At 33.1% G+C, this 27,242-nt stretch overlaps 3 protein-coding genes across 3 annotated transcripts; 1 reads left to right on the top strand and 2 right to left on the bottom strand.

Moving 5' to 3' along the window:
* The first annotated feature begins 790 nt into the window (after positions 1-790).
* HELRODRAFT_189247 (hypothetical protein) lies at positions 791-4,222 on the top strand. The gene is made up of 12 exons (XM_009027368.1): positions 791-810; positions 864-902; positions 1,105-1,270; positions 1,386-1,726; positions 1,806-1,869; positions 2,058-2,116; positions 2,217-2,331; positions 2,569-2,633; positions 2,769-3,011; positions 3,243-3,329; positions 3,770-3,903; positions 4,074-4,222. The coding sequence occupies exons 2-11, from the start codon at positions 864-866 to the stop codon at positions 3,851-3,853; spliced, it is 1,263 nt and encodes a 420-aa protein (XP_009025616.1). The 5' UTR covers positions 791-810; the 3' UTR covers positions 3,854-3,903; positions 4,074-4,222.
* On the bottom strand, positions 4,195-17,907 carry HELRODRAFT_189246 (hypothetical protein; the record flags this gene model as incomplete). The annotated part of the gene is made up of 26 exons (XM_009027367.1): positions 4,195-4,403; positions 4,438-5,549; positions 5,638-5,914; positions 6,093-6,190; positions 6,306-6,455; positions 6,632-6,707; positions 6,870-6,970; positions 7,389-7,692; positions 7,987-8,103; positions 8,416-8,569; positions 9,086-9,171; positions 9,741-9,957; positions 10,303-10,499; positions 10,917-11,321; positions 11,499-11,728; positions 11,974-12,173; positions 12,545-12,624; positions 12,912-12,996; positions 13,244-13,349; positions 13,517-13,621; positions 13,716-13,857; positions 14,398-14,467; positions 16,506-16,569; positions 17,044-17,187; positions 17,374-17,712; positions 17,877-17,907. 25 exons carry the CDS (start codon positions 17,905-17,907, stop codon positions 4,984-4,986), a joined length of 4,344 nt encoding a protein of 1,447 aa, XP_009025615.1. The 3' UTR covers positions 4,195-4,403; positions 4,438-4,983.
* An 8,449-nt stretch (positions 17,908-26,356) lies between these two features.
* HELRODRAFT_163513 (hypothetical protein) lies at positions 26,357-27,069 on the bottom strand (the record flags this gene model as incomplete). The annotated part of the gene is made up of 3 exons (XM_009027366.1): positions 26,357-26,452; positions 26,595-26,783; positions 26,962-27,069. The coding sequence occupies 3 exons, from the start codon at positions 27,067-27,069 to the stop codon at positions 26,357-26,359; spliced, it is 393 nt and encodes a 130-aa protein (XP_009025614.1).
* Between the last annotated feature and the right edge of the window lie 173 nt (positions 27,070-27,242).

The following is a 27,242-nucleotide window of genomic DNA, read 5'->3' as shown; positions in this document are numbered from 1 at the left end:
TTTCTCCAAGAAGATTATTCACACCATCTAATTCTCCTTTCTCAATATGCTGTAAAAACTCTTTGCCCAGTGGAGAATTCATTGTGTGTAAGGTAAGGTGTGGTGTAGTAATCAGTAATATACTGAAAAACTAATTTGTAATTACTAATTTGACTTGCTTGAATATTATTTATTTATTATTTACATAATTGTCATTGAGCATTATATTATTATATTATACTACTAATTATTCATTGAATATTCTATTTGGCATTAATCATTGTCTAGTCTTCTAATAAATAGTAAACTGTAGAGTAGAGTAGAAGATTCTTTTTTGAGAATTAATTATTTTATTATTATCATTAATTTATTAACTATAATTAAAAAAATACAGTTATTATGCAAACTTTTATCCTTTCATTTGCTTTATTATATCAAAATAAACCTACATCTCAAACTCGAATTAAACCGGACCAGTTGTCACAAATTTATAGCAAACCTTTTAGTGAAATACAGTTAAATTATTTACCTACAATTTTATAGAATAAATTAACCTTTAAAAATTGTCCTTAAAAAATGGTGAGGCGCTCGATAATAAATACACATGGAATAACCTAGCGAGCGTTCTTCACAATGGAAAACGTCCATTGAAAACCGTAAATGTTATAATGTTATTTAGTTAGCGAACATAGAAAAATCAATAATATACATTCATTTTGCGCTAATCAATTCATATTAATTTCACACTATGAAAAATGTTTAATTCAAATTTATTTTCACTTCAAGCAGGTAAACCTAAACACCGGCAATTTGCCACTTAGAACCATCCAAGTTGGATTTTTTAAATTGGTGAAAGTATTTTATAATTTGTTTATTTATTAAAGATGGAAATTGGTTCCTCCGATGCTACAAAATCTGGAAGAGTTAGTGTTGTTTAATTTATAAAATAAAAACCATTTTTATTTTTCACCTTTTTCTGATTTTCTTATTGTTTTTTTTTTTATTTTTAATTTTTCAAATTAAAAATTAATAATATGATTTTTATTTGAATATTGTTTAATTAATTCAATAATTTTATTAATATTTTTAATTATATTGTAATTTCATCCCTGTTGCCTGCTAAAGATTCGAAAAAAAACCTCGAAGTTTCTTGAAATGGAGGAAATGGAGATTTTTGAAAAGTTTGTGGTTGAGAGTAAAAAGAGGAAGTCGAAAGGCAGCTTAGAAGGACCATCTTCAAAATCAGTTACATCTTCTCTATCGTCACCATCTCTCGTACTGAAACTGCCAAGTGATTTAAACGTTTTTTCGTTTTACTTTTTACATTTTAGTTTTGCCTCTTTTAAATTAAAATTAAATAACTCTTTGTAATCCACAAATCAGTAAATGAAGAATTTTTTCAACAGAACCTACAAGTGAAATGCATTCCAATGAATCATCAGATGATAAAAAGTTCATCTCGATGAGCATGTTGCTGCCAGATAATTTCTACACCGAAGACTATAGCAATGATAACAATATATTTACGCAGGACCACATCGACGACAATGAATTTTTTGAAGAAGAGATTGAAGTCAATAATGATGATGATGATAATGACCCGGTTGATTACAATGAAGATGACGATGAGGATGAAGATGGGAATGAGGATCAGGAGGAAGAAATAGATGATGAAGAAGGGGAGGAAGAAATTGATGTTGAGGATGCTTTTACTCACACAATTGTTCCCAATTTCCAAAATATGGCTGTCAGTTTTCTTCATTTAAGTAATAAACTGTTATTATTTTTTTATTCTTTTCATAAATTGTATAAAAATAATTTTAAAGCCATTAAAAATGAAGCAAGTGAAAAGCAAACTCGTAAAAGAAGAATCTAACAGTTCTTTTTCTGGTACTTTAGAATTTTCTCTTTCAAATTTTGATTTAAAAAATAAATTTTATAATTACATTAAATAATTAAATGTTAATTAAATTGTATGTATTCATTGTATGTCAATTCATATTTCTATTACACTTTATTATTTGGTTTCTATTACATTGTGTTGTTATTTTTAACAAATTTGAAATCTCCGCTACCAGATGCAAATATATCAAATGTCTTGTCATCAGCTTCATCGTCATCAAAAAACAAACAAAAGGTACAAATTATTTGAAATTTATTATTTTGCTTTCTGTCCATTGAAGTCCTTCAATACATTATAATCATCACCAATAATCTATTTATTTATGAATCAACAGACAGACCAAGAACAGCAGCAGCAGCAGCATAAAAGCCAACGTTCGTACTACACTGCATTCAAGGTCTGGTTCATTAGTCAGAAACCAAAAGTTGCTGCCAAAAATCCACATCTAGGTTTGAAGTTCATACATGCTAAGATTTGATCTATTATGATGATGATGGTAATGGTAGTGATGAAGATGGTAATGGCGATGATGTTATTGAGTTGGGTTTTTAAAGTTGAAAGCTAAATGCCTCTTGAATGTCTAATTTGAATGTCTAATTCCTTTGATGTCCAACTTGTAGAATGTCGTCTAACTTATTGAAAGCTTCTTCATTAGATGAATGACTTATCGATAAATAAACAACTAGATGAATACCACTTTGTGAAGCTCATGAAGGAACTCTGGCATGGAATTGACAACAGTGAAAAACTTGTGAGTACATTTATAATTTAATTCATTCCATATCATTCAGTCCACACTCTCTTTTCATTTGTTTCATTGTGTCTGTGATAATTTACAAATTTATTTTTTTCAATTTAAAATAAATATTTAATATAAATCTGACAGAAATGGAGGAGGAAAGCCCAGAGGATGTCAAAATCCGGAGAGTTGTTTGAGTACAGTAGTAAAGATTTCATAATTCTCCACGGTCGACATCCGAAGAGTAGAGCCAAGCAGGCCAACAACGCAACTGCAACATCATCAACCACAACAACCAAACATTTGATCGAGCCGATGGACGTTGCTGCCCATCTCAAACTTCTCGGAGAGTCCTTAACCTTGATTGGCACGCGACTCTGTGAGCATCAGGTCTGCTTTTTTCAATTTTATTTTGCGTTAAATTCTCTAGATTGATGTACTTTCATCAAAGAATTCATCATATCCATCTTGCTTATATATTGCATACTGCTCTCTACATGCTTGTGTTATGTTGAAGGTATTTGTACTACACTAGAGATAATAACGATACGAGTGACAATACCCATACTGCCAGTTTTATTGCACTGGTGATCTATTTCCTCCTTCTTCTTCTTCTTCAAGGGTACTATAGCTGTGCAGGGAAGTTTGTCGGTTCTTTTGGATTCGCTGCTATGTTCACTCGGTTCACTTATGTGCCTCACTAATCAAGTAATTTTTTCTAGTTGTATGTGTGTGGTATAATTTGTGTTTGTGCATGTATGTGTATGCGTATGTATGTGTGTGTAATATTTTGTGGCATGGTGATGATGGCTTTATTCAACTAGTCTAATATATATATACACACACACACACACACACACACACATATATATATATATATATATATATATATATATATATATATTTATAAATAATATATATGGTAATGTATGTAATAAATGGTAATGCTGGTAATCAGCCGTTAATCAAGATATGACTTTGATATGTATTGCACATCAATTGGCGTTTTAGTTGATACGTTTTTCTTACATTTTTTATTGGTCTACATAGTATCATTATCATTTTTATTCATAATGGTAATGCTGCTATCATGATAATTATCACAATAATATCATTGTTGTATGATTATAATTTTGCATAATATCAAGATACCCCAGCTAGATTTGGACCTCGAGGAGTTGAACAGGGAGACATTGGATAACATTGCTTATATAATGCCTGGGGTTGGTTGATCGTTGCTGGTCGCGGAAGAATCTGATGTGTGTGTGTATTGTGTGTGTGTGTGGTGTGTGTGTGTGTGTGTGTGGTGTGTGTGTGTGTGTGTGTGTGTGTGTGTGTGTGGTGTTTGACTTTGAATTTTTTTTTATAATAATCTACTTTTATTAATTTGATTATTACTCTTTCTATTATTTTTGTCAATTTTTGTTTTTGTTATTATGTTTGTGTGTATACATGTACGTTTGTTCGTATTGACATATAAAATTACAAACGTCTTCACAATAAAATTGAAAAATATGATTATGATGGTGATGACAATAGCAATAATGGTGATGACACGACTAAGTCATACTACAAATAAACTGAACATTCACTTGATTTTATTGACACTTTTTTTTTTATTTTTCATCCATCACATCACGCATCATCAACAAATAAAAGTCTCATTAAGGAAAAAATTTGTTAATTTGGTGTTTTACTTAATGCTCTCACATTCAGTTTTGTTAGTAGTGCTTATAATTCAAATTCAACGTTTCATTTGCGTTAGTAGTTACACACACACACATGCACACACACACATGCACACACACACACACACACACACACACACACACACACGTTATATTTACATATTTTATGTTATGTAGTTATAGGGTACATACATACCCGATGTTGATGTCATGATGAAAATAAATTCTTATCCCTAGACCTTGCAAACGCGCTATGTAAATAAATAACAATGATGTGTTATCGTCGTGTAGAAAGAACTGTTGCACGGGTTTCGAAGTTTAAAAGAAAAATTACAAAATTATCACAAGTAACAAAATTGCTTATACATGTACATTTAGGTGCAACTTTTGATTCGATCTTGAAGAAATATGTCTATAGGATTGAAAAAACGTTTAAAAAAATAAATGATATGAAGGAAATATTGCCCACAAAATAACAACGGCTACCGTAATAACACAGCTAATGACGTATTATATATGCCATATTGTCATATGAATAAAGAGATGGTAGAATATTGCAAAGTGCAACATTGCGTTTCGCGTTATCGTATGTGACGTACTCAATAGAGTTGTATCATTTCAATCTACGTGTCTACATGGCTGTGAATAAAAATTAGTTTAACACTCGGTTTGTGTTAAAAAGATAAAGTGTTGTAATATCCGTGGTCTTCCTGACTATTTCTGGCATTTTCGCTGCCGTAGAAACTGTCTCTCATCTGATTGGTCAGTTGTTCAGTGGGCGGAGCCACAGAAAACGGCAAACCAGGAGATGGGATGGAATGCGATGATGATAGCGATGTTCTTTTTGGATTAAAAGATGCCGACGACGATGATAATCGTTGCTTGCTCTCTGGCATGAGTGAAAATTCAGATGATTGTTGATTTTGTTGAGCCAGAGCGCCGTTACTTAATGTCGAATTTCTGTACAAACTCTTTGCTGATAACACCGATATATAATCGTCCGTCATAGAGTTTTCTCGGATATTCGTAGGAATAGAACCACAATCTTCGGTCTGTTGTTGGCCGGTTGTGTTTGAAGTGTTTGGCGCTTTGTAGTGTTGATAGCTGCTGTCGCCCTTATTTCTCAACCTGATCGGTCTGTTGAGGAAACCTGGTGAGAAATCGTTGTAATACTCGCTGCTCGGCTGGAGGGTCGGTACGTAAGTCGGTTCTAGAATGTCACTCGAGCTGCTCGGCTTCACTGAAATTTGAAACGTCTTTTTTTAATGAAACTTTACAAGATAGTTAGTTATTGTATTCATTAACTGTTATTTGTTTGCTATTTTAACCTGAGTTGACGTACAGAGGTGATTTCTTCGCAGAGCCATTGCTAACAGCGTTTTGTTGTTTCAAGTACATCAAGTTGTTGTACAAGATCGGAGGCTCGGGACTGTTTCCTGGCATCAAATAATCCACCGGTTTGTCGGATAAGAGCGACTGTCGGACATCACTGCCGGAACTTTTTGATTCGTAACCAAACCGAAACGGTTTTTGTTTAAATTCAAGTGACTGTTGATGGCTGGCTGGGATTTTGTGGTGGCGTTCTAAAGGTAGACGGCCATCGGGCTGTGTGATACAATTATTTTGAAAATAATAACTGAAGAATGTGCCTTGTTTTAAACAATTTCAACCTCCGCACCCACGTGAATACTTTTAAATGTACAAAAATTTTGACAAATGAATATTTTTCAAAATTATATTTAAATTACTCCTAAAAAACAAAACTGCTGGGCAGGCAACCCACAGGAATGGTAAGGTAGCGTCCAGACGATTGTTGCATGGTTATGAAATCCTTGACCAGCTCAGAAAATGTCGGTCGGTCGTTAGGATTGAGGTTCCAACCTGTTCAATTGAACAGCCAGTAAGGAAGTAAGGAATAACTGATATGAGTGAAAAAGTTTCTTTTCAATACGAACAATGTATTTTTAATGAAACAAAACCAGTTAAAAATGTTTACAAGAATAAAGGATGTAGTAAAAATGATTTGAACAGATCTGCGGTTTCTCTAATCGAATGCCTTCTCTCAACATTTCTGGGATCAGTTTCACGTTGGACACGTGCTTGTAGGGTCGATCTCCAAACGTGCACAATTCCCATATGGTCACCCCTGCAAGATTTTTTCGACATCAATAACATGTTTAACTTTTGATTCAAGAACATGATTAATCATTTTATTTGGCAATCGCTATCAATATCATGTCAACCCACAGCAACGTCATTGCGTTGCATTCAACATCATATCCTTCTCACCAGCATTAACACATCAGCCAATACTTTTCTAACCATAACTCCAAACATCACTTTTATGATCGAATATTTTATTGACCAAGCATTCGTAGGCCAACCATTTCACAGGCAGCTATCCAAATTGTTGTGAAGAATTATTTTTTTATTCAAACAATTGTATTGTTTTATTTTGTAATAATCGTGATAATAATAATAATATTTAAATAATAATATAAGTGTCATTTTGTTCTGGTTTGTTTTTGAATTAACACGAGAGTAGGGAAGTGGCACAAACCTTCATAGCTCCTTCGGATTCCCCGCCAATCTTAATGTCATCGCGGTCAATCAACTTGGCCAATCCGAAGTCTGTTATCTTAACCTGGTCTAAACTTTCAACTGGGCGAATGAATAAATGAAATTGTTCATCACCGATGTTAGTAAAGTGAAGTTTAAAACTTAGTTTGAGATGAAATAATTTTACAAAATTTATCATGTGATCAATTTAATGAAATCGTGACAAATCAGTGAAGCTTAAACATCAGAAGCTGAAATTAACAAAAATCATAACCAAAGTAATGAAAATTAATAAAACAAAAGATTAAAAGTTCATTTCGTAAAAAACAAAACAAGCAAACAGCCAACCAAGCACATTACGCGCTGCCAAGTCGCAATGAACGATGAATGACTTCTCCAGATGATCCATGCCCTAAAATGTGTACACGTTGGCCTACAATCTAACACTCGTTAATTTTTAAACATTTTAATTTAAATCAAGTAAATAATAGTAATGAAGAAATTTAAAAAAACCGCCGACCAGTTACATATTTTAAATTTGCAAATTCAACCTCGGCAATCTGCGTACTCCATCTCAAAATGACGTCAGCGGAAATGGATTTCGTGTTCTTCCTTATGTAATCTAACATGCAACCCTGCGGCATGAGAGGCGTGACGAGCATGAGGTTCTCCGTTAGACACAGGCAGAGTATGTTGATGCACGACACGTGCCGCACGGAAGCCATGATCCTCGCCTCAGCCAGCAACTCCTGGCTGCCTTCTTTCAAAATTTTTATCGCCACTGGCATGCCTTCTGGGTTTCCGTCAGTGGGGAACCAATAACCCTTTAAAAAGTGAAATAAATTTTTTATGAACATCTATACCATTGATAATTGTTTGATCTGTGTTGATTGACAGTAAAATAAATCTTTTAAAAGATGATATAAAATTTTTTTTGAACATTTATGTCATTAATAATTATATTGTATTATCTGTGTTGTTTGTAGACATCAAGAGATCATTATGAATTGATTAACTAACTAATTAACTAATCTTATAATTAATTAATTAATTAATTAACTAATTAAGAAAATAATTAATTTGTATCACTCAAATGAAAAGGGGATTAGACCCCAGACCTTATAGACAGTTCCATAAGCTCCATACCCAATGACGGCCCCTGTCCTCAGTTCAGAGTTGTTGATGAGACGGAGGTTGGCGAGGTCTGGTTCAGCTTTTGCAGGCTTTACATCAGACTGGTCAGAATGAATTAAGACAAAATTGAAAGAATAAAATGAATTGTTCAAATAAATGAAGAAATAAATTATTGTTGCAGTATAACTTTCTTACCAACGTACCCAGGACCACTATCGTGGTCTCATTTCATCCTCATCATCATCGTGATCGTTCACGTTATAATTATCACCATTGTCACCATTACTCAGTACATAGCTACATTACATTACATTACATTATATAGTTACATTACATAACATAGTTACATTACATTACATAGTTACATTACATAGTTACATTACATTACATAGTTTTCTATAGTCAGCACCAACTTTTGCGTTTAGAAAGCGCATTTCGGCTTGATATTTGTTGAACTTCTTTATGATCTCCTTGCGCCTGATGAAAATGACGCCGAGAATGGTGCAAGTGATTATGAAAGAGATGAGGACGCCTAGGGCCACCGACACATCTCTCCGTCGTTTGGCACTGTCGTTCGAGTGTTTTTGTTACCATTCTTTAAAAAATCAGAATCTGACAGACCCAGAAACTGTCACAACATGCAAGGTAATAGTGTAAAATGATAACGGAAGACAAATAACGGGGTAAGAATGCTTATGCATGGGAAATAAAATAATGATTTAAAAGGAATATTAATTAATTAATTGGTTTAGTCGCTAAATTAGTACCTGTTCCTAATCGTATATGTAATTCACGTATTAACGTTAAGTAAGTTAAGTTAAGTAAGTTATTATTATTATTATTTGTATATATGATTCTCCGACATTTTGTTGACAATGATTAATTTTAAATTCAAAAACCATTTACTTTAAAAAGTCACTGGTCGTGATGAAATTCATTGAAATAAAACAACAAAATTTAAAGAAATAAATAGTATATAATACAAAACACAAAGAAGTTGAAGGAGCGTGCTCATATTCATTACTACTACTACTACTAATAATAATAATAACAATAATAATAATAATAACAATAATAACTTACACGTAGTCGATAGGAAGGCAGATGGTTTCAGTGTTGTTGACGTGTGCGTCAGGTTTGTCTTCAGGGCATCTTTCTGTACAGTAAAACTAGGTGGGCAATTCGGCAATTTATTCACGCATTGGTTAATTAAATAATTAGTTAATTGTTGAAACAAATAAATAAATTATTAATAAATTAAACTAATTAAATTAAATTTATTAACTAATTAACTGAAATATTATAATAATATAACACTTGGTTGAGTTAATGAATAAAAAAACGAAATTAACAAAATATGAATTAAATAAATTATGAATGAGCGATGAATTAAAATTAATGAATAACTAAATAAACTGACTATGTAAAATAAATTCAAACAACAGGGATGTTGCTAATTTTATGAAGGTAGTAGAAGTTGATGATTAGATGTTTTTAAACTGTTTACAAAACATTAAGCGATTGATTAAAACATATTAGCCCTTCCGGGGTCTCTTCATTTGTTTTATTCGTCATTACTTTAATCATTTCCTTACTCATCACATAGTTTACTCATTTTGTTCACTCTTTATGGTTAAGTAATTATTCAAAACAATCACCAATAAAAATGAAACTAAGATTAGTCTAACAGATGAAAAATTTAACATACGTTAAATAATCTTCTTTTGATTCTTCTCACTTTGACGTCATAACCGTTAGTATTTATCCTGCTACCACCATCACTGACATCACTTTCGCCATCATATTCTTCAGCAGCAGCACCATCATCCTCATCGATGAGCACCTTGTAATGCTTGCATGCAGTGCAGTTCCTATTGGATGGCCCCACACATCTCAGGCAACTCTCATCGCATCTCTTGCACGTGAGTGTGCCTACCACCGACTTGATTGACGTGCTGTCACGAAACGAAATAATTCAAAATTAAAATGATAATAAATACGTTTACAATATAAATTGTTATAAATATTAACTAATTAATCACATGAATCACACAGGACTACGATGGTGTTATGATTTGCATTTATAATAAACGTAAGACATCCTAGTCAGTCAATGGTGGCTGGACTTTTATCTAATAAAACTGTTGTTGTTAATAATAACCATTAACGCAAAAATAAGATGCAATAACAAATTGCTACAACATTTCCCACAAACAAACAAATAGTCTACTGCATAAGTAGATTACAACACAACAAAAAGCTGCAAACCCAAAAACCAAACACACGTGCTTCTTACAAACCTTTTTGAGAGGTCGAGGCCAGTGTAACTAAAGGGTAGAACACTTTGAGACTGGTGATCATACTCGATTGAGACGTAATAATTTGATTGACAGCTACGGACACATCTACCTGCTTCAAGGAAGAAAGCACAGACAATGCATTCATCGGAGGACGGACCGTTGCAAGTTCGACAGAGGGAGTGGCACTTGATGCAAGCCTTTGATCAATCAATCAATCAATCAATCAATCAATCAATCAATTAATCAATACATCAATCAATCGATCGATCGATCGGTCGGTCGATCGATCGATTGATCGGTCGGTCGGTCGGTCGGTCGGTCGGTCGGTCTGTCAGTTAGTCAGTCAGCCAGCAAGCAGCCAGCCAGCCAACCAATCAATCAATTAATTTGTATTCATATAGTGCAATTTCTTAAAACTCAACATGAATTGGTAAATTACTTACGGAGAATAAAAAAATTACAAATAAATAAGTAATAGAAATAATGACAATAAAACGTTTATCATTTAAAAATCATTCAGTTACATAAAACTATTTTTGAAAAAAGAAAAAAAAATAGAAAAAAAATGAAGAAGACAGAGAGACAGAGATAAAGAGAGAGAACAAGCAACCAACTGTTTTGATGTGTCTTTTGAAGTAACCGTCAGGACATTTCGAATCAACCGGAAGGCATTTGATGGATGAAGCAAAAAAAGATGGCAGAGAAGCTGGCGACGATGGTCTTGGTACATCCACCAGAGAAGGTGGTGACGATGGTGACGGCAACAATGGTGATGAGGTCGAAGGTGTTGACTGCGGGATCGTAGCTTGTTGTTCCGACCAGCCATAAATAGGGAGAGAGCAGGCCTTACAACCACCCACTTTTTCGTACGCTTCAGGCCCGGTGCAGCCCTCAGGCCCGCAATGTTCGTTACATGTCTGACAGAGAAAATGTTCGTCCGGGTATTTAGAGGGAGGACAGCTGGCCTGACAGAATGGACCATCTTTTACTAACTTGCAACTGTCGCATTTCTCGGCGCCCTTTCAGATCAAACACGTATTTTTAAATTTTATGAATTACTCTGTTTTGATTAATAAAATATGTTTTTGAATAGAAATATGCCGGCACGATTAATTATAATTGTGTGAAACTATTTTTAAAAATAATTACTTCCGGTAACAAATTAATCATTAAATTTAAGTTAATAAGTTTCTAACGGGCCCGGAGCAATTGGACTTGCACTGATCGTGGCACAGCCCACACTCCCTGCCGGAAATGAGGTACAGCCCTGGTTGGGAAGAGCATGACGTCACGCACTTTGTCGCTTTGTTGCCGTGCAGATCGGTGAAGTTGTAGAAGAAGTGCCGGCAGGACAGGCACTGATCATTTCCCGGACCCCAACATCCGTCGTTGGAACATTCGGCGTGACAGACTTCCAGATCCCTCTCTGTGCATGTACGTGCGTGAGTCGAATGAAGTTTCGATGTTTTGAAGCTGCTTGCTATTAATAATGTTAATGTTATTATTCGCTCTCACGTTTTATTATGCAACATCATTTAATGGCATGTTTGCTGAGTCTAACCGATTCGAATTAATATTAGTATACTTTTTTTAACAATATTTATTTATTTAAATTTTTAAAAAATTTTTCCAATAAAATTCATAAATCTCGCATAGGTATGCATGGCTAACGACAGTCTTGTTCATTCCTGTTGAACCTGACCACAGCTCGTCTGCTTTGGTTTTTTATGAACCTCTGCCAGTTGATGTTCTCAGCGAAGCAAAGCTGGCTGTTGTTGGCGATGAAGATGCCACCGGTGTTTATGGACTTCAGCGAGTTCAGACCCAACGACTGCAGGCTTGTTTGGAAGATACTCACGGAGGCTCCCTGCCTGGAATTTGTGGAACAAATTTGATTCCAACAACATTCTTAGTTCATTTTTTGTTAATGGGCATTAAAATAAATGTAATCAATGTTATGTACGAATTAAACTCTCATTTGCTTAACGTAAATGGTTGAAAAATCAAATTAAGAATGAATGAGAACGTGGTGAAATCTGGAGAAAAACTCAGCAAGCAAGGTTTTAACGTTAGCAGATAACAAAACGAAAATGAAAATATTAATGTCAGTAACAAAGAAATGATTATTATGAATATGATTTTAAATATTATTGATGTTGATTATTAAAGTTCAAAAACAATCTACAAACAACAAAAAAGAGAATGAGATAAGAAAGATATGGAGGCCGACATACATGCTTACCCGTCCAGAATCCTGCCTTGTATGGTGTGCAAGTTTGAAAGGAAGGAGAGGTTCTTGAACTGATCCAATGTTGCCTGCACCTAAATGAGCATACGCATACATACAAACATACAAACATACAAACGCAATCAATCATACAAACGCATAACAAATACAAACATACAAACACAATCATACAAACACATAACAAACAAATACAAACATACAAACAGGATCATACAAACATATAACAAATACAAACATTCAAACACATAACAAACAAATACAAACATACAAACACAATCTTACAAATACAAACATAGAAATACAATGACACAAACAAACAAACCAAACAAACAAACAAACAAACAGATACAAACATACAAACCTTCAAATACCCAGTGATCTCGTTGATATCCTTCAAATACCTCAAACTGCTAACATTCATTGGCGGTATTTTCATCCACGCATCTCTGTGGTTGGTGGTTTGACAGAATGAATAAATGAATGAATAAATGAATGAATGAGCGAACAAACGAACGAACGAACGAACGAATGAATAAACGAATGAATAAACGAATGAATGATTGAGAAAACGAACGAACGAACGAATTAATAGAATAAGGTAACAATAAAACAAATGGTAAATTACAAATTAATCACATAATTTGTCTTGTGTATAAAAATTTAAAAAAGTTGAACGCATAAAAATGGCCAAACCCCTCAAAGGAAAGTTCCAATAGCACGATGTTTCCGATGAGTTTTGTGCAACCCTCCAACGATTTTATATTCTCCGAATCAAGGTATGCAACCTCAAAATTACAAGCTGGTGTGGAAATATTAAAAAAAAATATATGTGAAACATATTATGTGATGGTGTAATGGTTAAAGTGCCAAGCCCTATTGTCGCGGTGACCAGATTCGAACGCAAGAAAATCCCCTCTGTAGTAATTAACAACGATTAACAATAATTATTATAATATGTTAATTAACATTTAGGGCAGGGTCCATTGCACTCCACGCACTTCCTTTCTTCGTCTGCCTTCATTCCTGGCCCGCACTCCTGCACGCATGCCCCCTGCCTGCTCACCAGGTGTTCTGTTGTCAGGGTGATGATGATGACGACGGCGATGATGGCAGTGTGTTGATGATTATGATCGTGATAATGATGATGATAGTTTTATCAATTAACCTGGACACTTATCAACGCAGAGGGTTCCGTAAGAATATTTGAAGGCGGGATTTGGAACTGATTTGTAGAGCGTGTGGCTGTAAATGAACTCAGGAGGGCAGAAGGTCAGGCAGGAACCATTGTTGTCAAAGTTCTTGCAGGCCTTTGTGTAGCAGTGTGTTTGTTTGTTTTCATTCATTAAATAAAAATACTTTTCAACCAAGTGATCAATTTATTTGAATGGTTGTATATCCAGTCAACGGTTAAGAAGACAGAACTAAAAAATAGAAACAACAAGATCTGAACATTAGAAAAGTTTGTTTTAACAAGTTTTTTACTAGGCTGGTTTGAGGTTTTCAAAAAAAAATTTCATCTTTTTTCAAAATCAAGCTATTCATTTACGTTTGAAAACGTATATAGACAGTAGATATTCATGCTATAAAAGTTTCTTTTGAATTGTACAGTAGTCAGTTTCAGAAGCTCAACTTTGCATAAACATCACTCAACCTTAAGAGCCATATCGACCTTGGTGTTATCAACGTCCTATTATTTTATTTCACATCTTCCAAGCCACAAAATTCTTACATTGAAACAAACGACTGAGCCAGAAAAAAAAACAAAATAAGGAAAAAAACAACAAAGACGCCATAAACAGCCCGAGATCCGACGCGAGCACGCCACTCTTAAAAATGTACTCACTAACCCAGCATTGAGTCTTGAGAGGTCCAACACATCCTCCAATGCACTCAGCGTCGCAACATTCGTTGGGAGAGCTGCCGAAACATATGCCATCACATTGTCTGCTACATAGGGCACGATTGACTAATTGGTTGGTTGATTGATTGGATGGATGATTGGTTGGTTTGGTTGGAAATGATTGGTTGGAAATGATTGATTAGAAATGATTGGCTGGATAACTGACTGGATTGTTAGTTGAATGATTGGTTGGATGTCAATTGTCAGTTGGTTGTAGAATTCATTTGCTGAATGGAATTAATAATTTTTTGTTTTGTTTTGCTGATAACTTAACAAACGTTGAACGTTATCTATTGCCCGTTTGTTTTTAATTCCCTTAAAAAGCAAAATTGCTCTCCCATCTACGCCTGTGAGTCCTTGATTTCAATCGAAAGAAGCCTGACTGCAACGAAACGCGCAGACATGAAATGACGACGCCAGCTCTCTAGTCAATAAAGGAATGAAAGTCTGAATTTAAATAAAAAACAACTCAAACAACGACATCAACAAACAACGTGTGGCAACAACAACAAAACCTAAGCAACAAAACAACAACAAAACATAAGCAACAAACCAACAACAAAACTTAAGCAACAAAACAACAAAAGCACACAACCAAACAATCGATCTAAAATTGATTGCCATGTACTGAATGTTGTTAAGTAGAACTGATTTGATTATACTGACTTTCGCCAACTTCGAGGGCACGTAAATAATATGATGTTAAAATGTTTGGTGGGAAAAGCAGCATCTTGCACACATAAAAAACGTGCCTAACATAAAAATTTTTACACATACATGCAGCAGTCAAAATACGCACACGCATACGCAAAAATACACACACACTTTCAATTATATATTCCATCATTGTATATACTCTACAATGTAGCTATGTATGTATTGTATATGTTTGTATACATTTAGAAATGAGTGTTTAGCCAAAATACACATACACTACACTAGCACACACACATGCACACGTGCGTTAAAAATTGTTGCACTGACAAGTAACTAACAGCCAATGTGATTTACAACGGCAAATTAATTAAGGCTTATGCTGATTCAAATATCCAGGCATTTGATTACAATAAATAATAATTAATAATATAATAATAATCTATATGAATTTTTCATTATTGAAATATAAGTGAAACTAAACAACAGATAAAATTTGTTAATGATAAGAGGTAACTTAAGGGTTATGATAACATAACTAAGCTTTAATATGAGAATACAGATAATAAAAAAAATCATCAAAATCATTGATATTGAAAATTAAAAGTTTGCCATTGACGTGGTACTCGCGATGGGAATAATAACAACGACAATAATAATAATAATAATAAAAATAATAATAAGAGTAAAAAACGAAAATAATAATAAAAAAAACTGATCGAATGTACAAAAGTTGCATATGTTGAACGTTAATTAATTCAATATGAATTTCCTCAGGGTAGACTTTGTCATTACGTCACAACAATAATAATAATAATAACTACAATAATAATAATATTAATAACATTATTATTGTTCATACTGTTATTATCGACATTAATTACTACGTAGACGTTTGGCGAATATATAAATTAACAGGAGAACTAGTTTTTTTAAATGAGCGAAATATGAGAAGCAGAAGTGAGAACATGAAGAAGTGGAGAAGAGCAGATTGTGCGATAGTAAAAGATAAAGAAAGAGATAGAGAGAGAGAGAGAGAAAGAGAGAGAGAGATAAAGAGAGAAAGAAAGAGAGAGCGAGAAGATAAATTGTGAAAAAATGATACAATTTTATGTCTAGGAGATGGAAGGATTGATGAATTGATGAAAACTGAGAAAGATATATTTGTGCGTATGTCGAATGAATGAATGAATGCATGAATGACTTAACGAAAGAACAAACGAACGAACGAATGAATGAATGAATAAATGAATGAATGAATAAATGAATGTGTGAATAATTTTACTTGGCAGATATAATTTGAACTTTCGATAATACAAGATACAACATAAGTTATGAAAATTTTTAGTTATAAACAGTGAACAGTTTCTAGTCAGAGAGTACGAACGTTTTTGGCAGAACTTGGAAGTGTTGCCCCAGCAATACCTCCTGCCCATGATCTCGCACGACAAATCACAGTCTGAACCTGTTCGTTTAGAAATAAAATTCTTTCAACAGAGTGTTATAAAACAGCAATTTCGATCACTGAACTAAATACTGTTGTTGTTGTTGTTGTTGCTGTGAATGAATGAGATTGCAGTTGTTATTGTTACCACTGTAATTGTTTAAGTCATTGTAAAGTTCGCCACTATTGCCGTTGTTGTAGTTGACTTGCCGATGAATATTAATGAGTTTCACTTGAAAACGAGCTTGGAGCAATATGTGCACGAACTTTCAAGTGCATGTGCCATTTTTTCATTGAACATATTTATTTAAAATGAGTGCAGTTGTACGCTATTCATCTGAAATGCAAAGTCTCTCATTTGTAATTATCTGCGAATATTAAAAGTAAATCATTTGAAGAATTGAAAAATGGCAAATTGTCAAAAAAACTAAATAAATGGAATGTTGAAAATTTCAAAATGACGAATATAATTATAAAAAAATGAGCAAAACTCACATTGCCTGTGCGCATACAACGGGTCGAAAGTTTCGTTGACGATCACGAGGCTGTTGGCGCCGGTGACGATGTCGTCCCAGCGGACGTGGTCGCTGTAGCACATGCGGTTGTTGTGCTGCACGTACACGTTGCCCAACTGGATTTCTGCAGATGTGCGTGTGTGTGTGTGTGCGTGCGTGTGGGTATGTGAGTGAATTGTTGTGTGTATACGATGTTTGTCTGATAAATTGGATGTCAAATCATTTTTGTTGGAATTGTCTCAAATAACTCAGTTAATTTGCAGAAAGAGGACAACTAATTTTTATAACGTAATTCAACTTCAAGTCTCACCATGCAGTGACGTCAATCTCAACTCCTTCAAGCCAACATTCACCGGATCCTTTGGGTCGAAATTGTAAGCCACGTGCAGACTGTAACCCACACCCTTCTCCACAAACTGACTCCTTCCTCGAATGATCCTCAAACTATCCAGTGGGATGTAGTCGAGGTAGGTACCAAATATCCGAACGTAGCCCGTCACCTCCCTGACTCCAGATAGGAAGGAAAGATTCAACGAGGAGTTGGTCAGGAAGACGAGTTCCAGGTTGCCATCGACGTAGGTGCAGTTGGTGTACCTCTGAGCCAGGGATTCGTACCTCGTGATGGCTTCATTCTGGGTACCCTTGCACACTGCCAACAAATTTTATTTTTGGCTGTCATTTATATTTCAACATAATTTCAACGAGGATTTTTAAAACAACAATTAAACAATTTCCTCAACTTTTAAACGGTTTTCGTGAGAATTGTCGTTCTACAAATAAATTTTTTATTATGTATTTTAAAATTGTTCAAACCGTAAAAATAGAAAACTTGTGTGGTCTTCATTATGAATAATGTTGATAAGTACAACTGCAAATACACAACTCGTACAACATCATAAGTCATCAACAGTACTGATGCTAAATATATATACAAACAATCGCATGAAAGCAAACATATTTTAGAGGTTTTCACGCAACACAAATATGAACATAAAAAAACGCGGTGGATCAATTGCATTTAATCGCTTTCAAGTTAAAAATGTACAAACACACACCACACACCACACACAAAAACACACCCGCAGAAACACACAAACACTCACACATACAAACACACACGCATCAACGTTTGCAGATACACATAAGCATACATAATACAAACGCAGACACAAGCGTGCACATACAAACAGACAAACATACAGAGACTCACAGAACAACAAATAAGTGTCCACTTCTAGAGTTATGAGACGATTAATACCAAACTGAACAAGCAAACAAAAGCTGCTGACTATCAAGCCCTTCAAACTTTACTACAGAGTTCACTCAAATGTTTGCTCAAAGCAAATCTTCATTATAAATTTTATGTGTGTGTGTGAGTGTGTGTGCGCGCGTGCTTTCGCTAAAAATGTGCGCATAAGTACAGGCAATTTGTACACTTTACACGTACACACTTTTGTATACACATGATTTATAACGCATATTAGTCTCGATATTAACGATAATGTTGCCATTAACGATAGCAACAGTTTGAAAATATGTCAATGAAGCTTATTGTTTCAAATTTTTAATTGCAAAGTTTAACAGCATTCAGTCAGCAACTGTTGTTTTCAACAAACTTTAATGTGCAACAACAAGCAGTATTTGTACATAACATATTCGCAAGACATTTTTGTGGAAACCAGCTAAATAACATGCTAACAGAAAACAATATCCTTCCATGCATTGCATCATCTAGTAAACAAAAATTACATATCACAAACTTCATCAATTCAATGAAATCTACTTACAAACTTAAAAGTTACACTATGTGCTTGCTATCTTATCGTAAGGATATAAATATTCCACTAAGGAGAAGGACAATTCTGTTATTCCGTACATTTGATATTTTTGTGAAACTCACTTTTTATACGTATTTCCTTGTTGGTTTATTGAGTTAAATTACAAAAAATGATCTGAAATAATTCGAGTCTGAAAAATATTGATAAACCTAAAATGCGGTCAAAAAATTAATCTACATAGAAAAATATAAATTACGTTCATTTAATACTATTAATATTTACTATTTGCAAGAAGAATAATCAATCATTAACATCTGTGTGTGTGTGTGTGTTTGTGTGTGTGTGTGTGTGTGTGCAACTATTTATCGTTCATGTGTGCTGGGTTCACTTTTTCACTTTCAAATGCAATTTGTACATAAATGAATGGATGCTCATATGAACGGATGAATGAATGAATGAAAGGATGGATAGATTGATAAATAATAAAAAGGATGAATATGTGGATGTAATATTTGCTCGTTAAGTTAGTAGTACTCTGAGTAGGATAACTGGATAAATGCGAAACAATGAATTTGGTTTCGAATGATTTCCTGCAATTATTAGCCACGCACAAAACACATACACACAACTCACACATACACACACATCACACACACTGATATAACAACCAATGTTGTTATCCTCATTAATGATGTATCATATCTTTATCATCGTTGCTATGTATGAATGCTCATTGTCATCAACTCAAACATTATTTATTATCATAATTTTCATTATTGCTATCATAATATTCGCAAACATGGCGTCATCATCATCATCATCGCTATCATCATCACTGTCATCATCATCATCAGCATCATCATCGTCATAACCATTATCATCGTCGCCACTCAGGCTCATAATCGTGAGGTAGAACTTAAAATTATATAGCTCGTGTAATATTAACAATCGAACCAAACTACCTTTGAATCTAATTTAAGTTATTTCAAACGGTATCATCACCATCATCACCATCGTCATCATCATCACCATCGTCATCATCATCACCATCATCGCCATTATCACCATTATCATCATAACCATCATCATAACCATCATCATAACAACAACATAACAACAGCATGTTAGAAGAAGTTCAACAACAAGCTAATTCAACTAGCTAGTCAGTCAATTTAATGAACATAGTTTTGGCAACTATGAATGCGTGCGCTACTACTACTACTACTACTACTTCTACTACTACTAATACTACTACTACTAATACTACTACTACCACTAACCATTTGTTATGATGTCATTTATTTGCTCTACTATTGTTGATGCTCTTTCTAGTAAAGTTAATGTAATTTCTGCTGCTGCTTTGATAACACTAATGTTATTTTTGATGTTGTTTACGATAACAGTCACTTTGTTAATGTAACAAATGACATTTTTATTGAAGTTAACCTATTCAGAAATATAGCAGTTCACTAAGATATTTATTGCTTGTATGTATGTATGTAGGTTTATAACATCTGCAACCAACATAGAGTCCATCGAGAAACATAAGTTGTGTTGTTAGTCAGTTACATTATTGCTGAATTATTTGACATTTCTTCATCCAGTGCATGGTTGTGGTAACGATGAAGATGAAGAAAAAGAAAATGATGATGAAGAAGAAGATGATGATGATGGTGATGGTGTTTTCACTTTTGGTGGCCTTAGAGAAAGAATGGAACATGTTTTGGTAGCAATTTTAAGATTGATATAATGAATGTAAGATTCGAAGTTATTTGAGAATGAAAGATTTGCGACAATAAAAACAGTTAAAACAAAATCTATATATATTTATATCAACAAAATCATATTGAAAAAAACTTAAGAAATTTAAAGAAAAATAAGAAATAAAGGACTGGCGTTGTTGTTACAATTGTTTCTGGAATTACTGCTATGAAGAACTTTAATGACATTTAAAAATCAATCTATCAACTTGTAACTTTAAAATCTGATTATTGCTAACATGGCAAAAATCCCAGCATTGTCTATACTATAGCGACAGTAATTTTAAAAATTGAATCACCGCAGGCAAGCGCAATGTATAACAACAAAGCACTCACATTTTGAGTGGCTGAGGTTCAAAAGTTTAAAATGTTTATTCTGGCTAGAGATAATAACTATGTTTGTTTGTTTTTCTGTTTAAAGTTGACGATACTCCAATTTTTTCTAAGATTTCAGGCAAATTTTTGGCAACGCGTGCGTGTAGAAAGGTTAATATTTTGTTTTTTAATTTGTAAAAACACCAATAGGTCTAAATCTTATTAATGATTTGATTATATTTGTGGTTGAAAAGTTCACTTGTGTGGTTTGATATTCTTATTCATCATCATCGTCATCATCATCGTTGTCATCATCATCATCATCGTTGTCATCATCACCATCATCGTCACCATCCTATTAATTGTCATCATCTTCCTAATCATCATCATCATAGCCACCATTTAAACAGCCCTCCTGTGACAGATATGTTTTCATCCAACGTTCATTCAACTGCCCATCATCATTATTACGACTATTTATCTTCATCATCATCATCATCTTCATAATCATTATATCATCGTTAGTTTTAAAATTATTGTCATCATCACTATAATCACTGCCATCCACACCATCACAATCATCACTGCCATCCTCATCATCGTTATCATCACCACCATCATCTTGATATCATACAGCGATCATCATGTGTCATTAAAATAAAATGCCTATTGTTAGAACATACACCGCTGATATTATTATTATTATTATTGTTGTTGTTGTTGTTATTGTTGTTGTCATTGTTGTTGTTGTTGCTAATACTTCTGTTATTTTTGTTACTATCATGATTGTTTGAAATATTATTCGCAGTGCACCAACAATAGCCTTGCTGTACTTGTGCAGAGATGTTAATGTTAATATTGCAATGTTAGTAACATAAAATAACAAAGCATAATGGTTCATTAAACTAGTGAGTCTGTCTGAGAACCACTGCCAAATAAGTGTCTTAGTATCAAAGCTTCATCTTAAAACAGTTGGTTGATTACGCTGAGACCGTCTCATCGCTCAACTCATTTCAGCCGTGTTATCACAACTCATTCTGGTTATTTACTTTTTTGACTGGATTTTTTGTCTTCTTGGAAAACTTGTATCTATGACCTCCGTATTCTCCAGTTGGAATAATCTGGAATAAATGGTGTATCTTTTTTTTTTACAGACAATTGTGTATCTTTTGTGTATCTTGTATTTTGTGTAATTTGTGTTTCTTCCACCAAAACAATGATGTATCTTCTTTCGAGACAATTAATTTGTTTGTCTGTACCAGATCTACATCCTATTGTTGTTTTTTTCAAAGTTGCCAATCTAATTTCACCAAATCTTTCTATTTCAATGTTATCGTTTGCGTTGTTAATACGTTAATGTAGTATTGTTAATATTGTTTTTATTAAGTTGAATTGTTATCATTATGTTAACGTAATTGTCTTTAAAGTGTCAATCTGTTTTTTATGCTAATTTGGTTTCTGTTGTTAAACTTATTTACCTATTTAATTCTTTATTATGTTAGTGTGATAGTTTTAATGTTATGTTAATGTTGCCTGTGTAATGTTAATTTTATTCTGTCCCGTTAATGTTACTGTTGCTAGCGTTATGCTAATGTCAATTTCGTTGATGTTGATGTGTTATGTAATTTTAAAATATGTAGTCCCCGCTAAAAATCTACCGATTCTAACTGTTACATTACTCTGAAAAATTACGCAACTAATAGCGTCGAATTGAAGCAACACACGTGTTTATTAGCGTGTCTATAGCATAATGTTTATGATATATGAAATACATTGTATAACAAGTGATTTATACAAAATGTATAACATATAGTATGTCAACAACAACAGCAACAACAACAACAAAATCAATAAACATACAACTAAACTACAATGCAACAACAAACACAAGTGCAACGGCTCGTTGGCCAGTTAATTAGATGGACAAAAACGAACATCAACAACAAACACATTAACAGCAATAAATTCATAACAACATTGATGACAACAACACTAATAATAATAAAAATAATAACAATAATAATAATAACAAAACATTAATAGACATAATAATAATTTCTGTTATAAATGTTACATCAGCATAAAATGTACTTGGCATCCTGACGAAACCTAGCCAAGCTAAACAGATGAAAAATTAAGAAAAATTTTATTGTTAAATATAAATTATGTTAATAATTTTGACCATATTAACACAAAATATTAAAAATATTCAGAGATTATTATTTTTATTATTATTTATTAGTCTTAATTATTTTCCAAAAAATCAACAACACACACAACACAGGGCAGATCATCATCGTCGTCGTCGTCGTCATCTTCAGAGTATTAACATTGCACAATAACCACGATGATAGTAACAATAATGACGATGATGATGCAACAATGTGCAATCGATTGTCAACATCATCCTTATAATCATTATTCTCTCGCCATTAACCTAAACACATTCACCGATAAATCTTAAATCATTTACATATTAATCACACTCATTATCGCAAGTGTCATCACATCTCATCATTCATCCATTCATCACCATCGTTCATTCACATACGTCAAGTTTATATATGGTAGTAAGAGAATTGGAAAGACAGAAAAGGGCTGGAAAGAGAGAGAGAGAGAGAGAGAGAGAGAGAGAGAGAGAGAGAGAGAGAGAGAGAAGGGAGAGAAAGAGAGAATTCAAAATCTTCATTCAATTCAGTAAAACGTGCTTTCAATTAGAAATTAATAAATCGTACCGAAATCAATTTCATTTTCAATTATTGAGCCGTAGGTTGCGTTTTAAACATGAAGTCCTCCTTTACTTGTTTTCAACGTCTCAAGATATTGATTCAAGTTTAAATTTTAATTGCAATACACGTGGCCAAAAATTTTTATTACAAAGATTATTTAATTGACTGTAAATTATTAAAGATATTGATCTGATTTGAACAAATTAATTCATTTGTAAAATGGACAGTTAATTATTACGCAATTCATGAGCAAACCTTTCTTGTTTACGAACGAATTGTCACTGGCTTCAACTTGATTGCATCCTGTTTGAAACAGTAATATCAACAACAACAACAACAACATTGATAATATCGACAATCTGAATTGTGTATCCATTGATATCTTTGTTGAAGATGTGTATCAATGTTGTTGTTGACGGTGTTGTGTTGCTTCTTTAGAGTAGATACGATATATCAGATATCTGTTGCACTTGTTAAAATGAATACTTTACACATCTTACAATTTACAGTAATTTTTTAAGAATTTAACATTGTCATTAACTACTAACATTGCTACCTAAGACCATTAATTAATTAATTATATTGTTTAAAAAAATAACTAATTAAAATATTAATTGTTAAAATTAAAAGTAACATAATTTTTAAAAAAAAACCGAGTTCACAAATTTAACTCATCCGTCTGTAACAGCATAGGAATCATATCAAAAAACTGACCTATAACACACGTACGTACACCTGAATTACATGCTGTTGTTATTTGTATATACACTCTTATACTCATCATATATATATATATATATATATATATATACATACATATATTTACTTGTATATATGTATGTACCATATATGTATATGTTTATATAAAATGCTTGTGTACATGATTATATGTGTAGATATGTGTGTAGTGTGTACATATGTGTGTGTGTGTGTGTGTGTGTGTGTGTGTAGTATAAGTGAGCAGTTGTGACAACTGACTATACGGGCAACCACAAGTTATATGCGTCTCGCACTACTACCTACTTACTTACTGTCATATTGAAGTTAGCATTCGTGTTGCTGCTGTTGTTGTTGCTGTTATTGTTATTGTTGTTCTTTTAATTCATATTATTATTCTCCTATTAACTAATTTTATTACTTTTGCTGTTGTTGCCATTTGCTCTTATCAACGAATAAACACGTTAGTGTATATTTTATTTCACTGACTTGACATACGATTTTTAATTTTAAGTCTCATTAGTGGTACTGGTGCATTTATATATATTGACGTATATGCAAGTATATGAATATTAATTAATTAATTAATCAATTATTTATTATTTCAAACAACACAACAGTTAATTAATTCTAAATCTTGACTGAAGAAACTGAAAATTTTTTTTACCCCATCGTGAGATATTTTATTCAGTGGACGCTGTGTCATTTAGAACGTTTAAACTACTTTTCCAACCTTTATAAAATTATTGCAAATGTTGGTAAAAGGTTTTTACTTCTAAATATATTTTGTATAATTTTATTCTAAAACTGATTAACTAAAAATTTATATCTCATGTAAGTTTAAACAAGAAAGTGATGCGGAGCTTCGATTGATATATGCTTTATTGAATGAAGTAAATGTGATCAACAAAGTCAAAATATAAAGCAGAACACAAAAACATCGAATCTGTGAGAACTAGGTTCGTATGCGAACTATGTTTAAATAATAAATGTACTCTCAAACATCTGCTTTAAAGGAGAAAATATGATATGAAAATGATAAAAAAAAGTCTAATGATAAATTACAAAACTGATTGCCTTTAATCTCATCTATAAATTCAGATTTCTTACTTATCATATGGTATTCGCAAATGAATACCATATGATAGAAACAAATTACATCCTATTCGAAACAATGCTTCTTATAAATAACTTATACATTCTTTTATAATCTGTTTTTTATTCAAAAATAAATTGAAAATCATTATCCAACTGTAAAAGATGAACTCTACCGAATGATTAAATAAAAAAGAATATGTAAATATTTATTAGGCACTCAGTGGAGTTTTTTAATGTTAGTTGTTAGTAGTGGTTGTCAATCAGAGATGGCCTGAAAATATAAAATAATAAAACTAGAAAAAAGTTTAATCGGTTAACGTGCTAATAAAATTATTAAAATAATCTACTGATATGAAATACTGAATTAGAATCATACGTCTAATAAAATCAATTTTACTGTACGTATATGACAAAATATTAAAAATTAAATATTTGAAGACAAAGGATATAAATTTATTAGTGGTTTCAATCCGTCATTCATGAATTAAATTCTAACAAAATATAATAAGAAGTTAACATCAATCATTAATTTATTGTTTTCAATTCATCTTGAATGAATGAATGTTATTTATTCACTTGATTGCAAAGTGCGTCGTTTAATAGGACGATTCAGCTTGATTGATTGAGCGTGTTTATGAGCCAGCAAAGTTAAATTTATTAAATTGAAATAGATCGGAAAATGACCGATTTAATAAATAAATAAAGAAATGAGAAGTGACTTAGCAAATTTATTTCTGCAGATTTTGGGAAAATCTTTTACTAAAATTTTTTTATAAGCTATTATAGACTCATTGTTCAAATGAGCTAGTAATTACTGTCGAGGAAAAAACGGAAGACTAGTGGTGAAATAATAACAGCGCATCTGCCTTATCGGGCTTAACCTAATTACAATTCTTTTATTCATAGTAGCCGGGATCCTTACGAGTTTTGCATATGAGATCTCTGACTTTGCGACGTGTGTCTGACATGGGAGCCTTCACATCTCTGTAGTTCTGTCGAGTTCAGAAATTAAATATTAAAAACTTTATAAATGAATCATTTGACAAGTAACTAATCATTAAGAATAAAAATATGTAAGTAAAGTAGCACCGGCTTACAAAGTTCCACAAAATTTATAAATATATATTTTCTAACCGCTCTGGGATGGGAAGGAGCATCTATGGAGGATGATCTCGCTCTTGAGGCCGATGAAGACTTGGGCAGATCGTAGGATCTTGCGTCATAACGAGATCTAGGCGTGTAGGTTGATGCTGAAGAGGAAGATGAGGAGGGCGGCAGACCTGATGACACGTAACTACTGCCGGAGTACGAGCTGAGCAGCGGCTGTTGCCACGTACGTAGTTGCACCAATTCATTGAAAAATATACACAACTCATTATTTAATACATGGAAAATCATTGTTTTTTTGTTTTTTTGTCAATTTATAACAATAAAGTAAAAGTTAGTGAATCTCACAGCTGGTCTGTTGGCTTTGGCCAAATCAATCGAAATAGGAACCGACTGAAGAGCACTTGAAGAGGAGTAGTGGTGGCTGACCGGTGACACGTATGAAAATGGTCGGCCGCTTTGAAGACTCGACGTCGTCACTTGAATGCTTGGAGTCTGACATTTTTAAATTAAAATTGTTAACGTGCTCTTTAAATCATGATTATATTTTTATATAGAAATAAATTTGTATAAAACAACTTTTTGTGAGCCAAAAATATTTTCACTCCTCAAACTAAGTTTGAAATTAAAATTTTAAAAGTAAATTATTCAACCGACATATTGTTATCGACTAAT

The sequence above is a fragment of the Helobdella robusta genome (assembly GCF_000326865.2).
Source record: "Helobdella robusta unplaced genomic scaffold HELROscaffold_5, whole genome shotgun sequence".
NCBI lineage: Eukaryota > Metazoa > Annelida > Clitellata > Rhynchobdellida > Glossiphoniidae > Helobdella > Helobdella robusta.
This window is presented reverse-complemented; position numbering and strand designations above follow the sequence as displayed.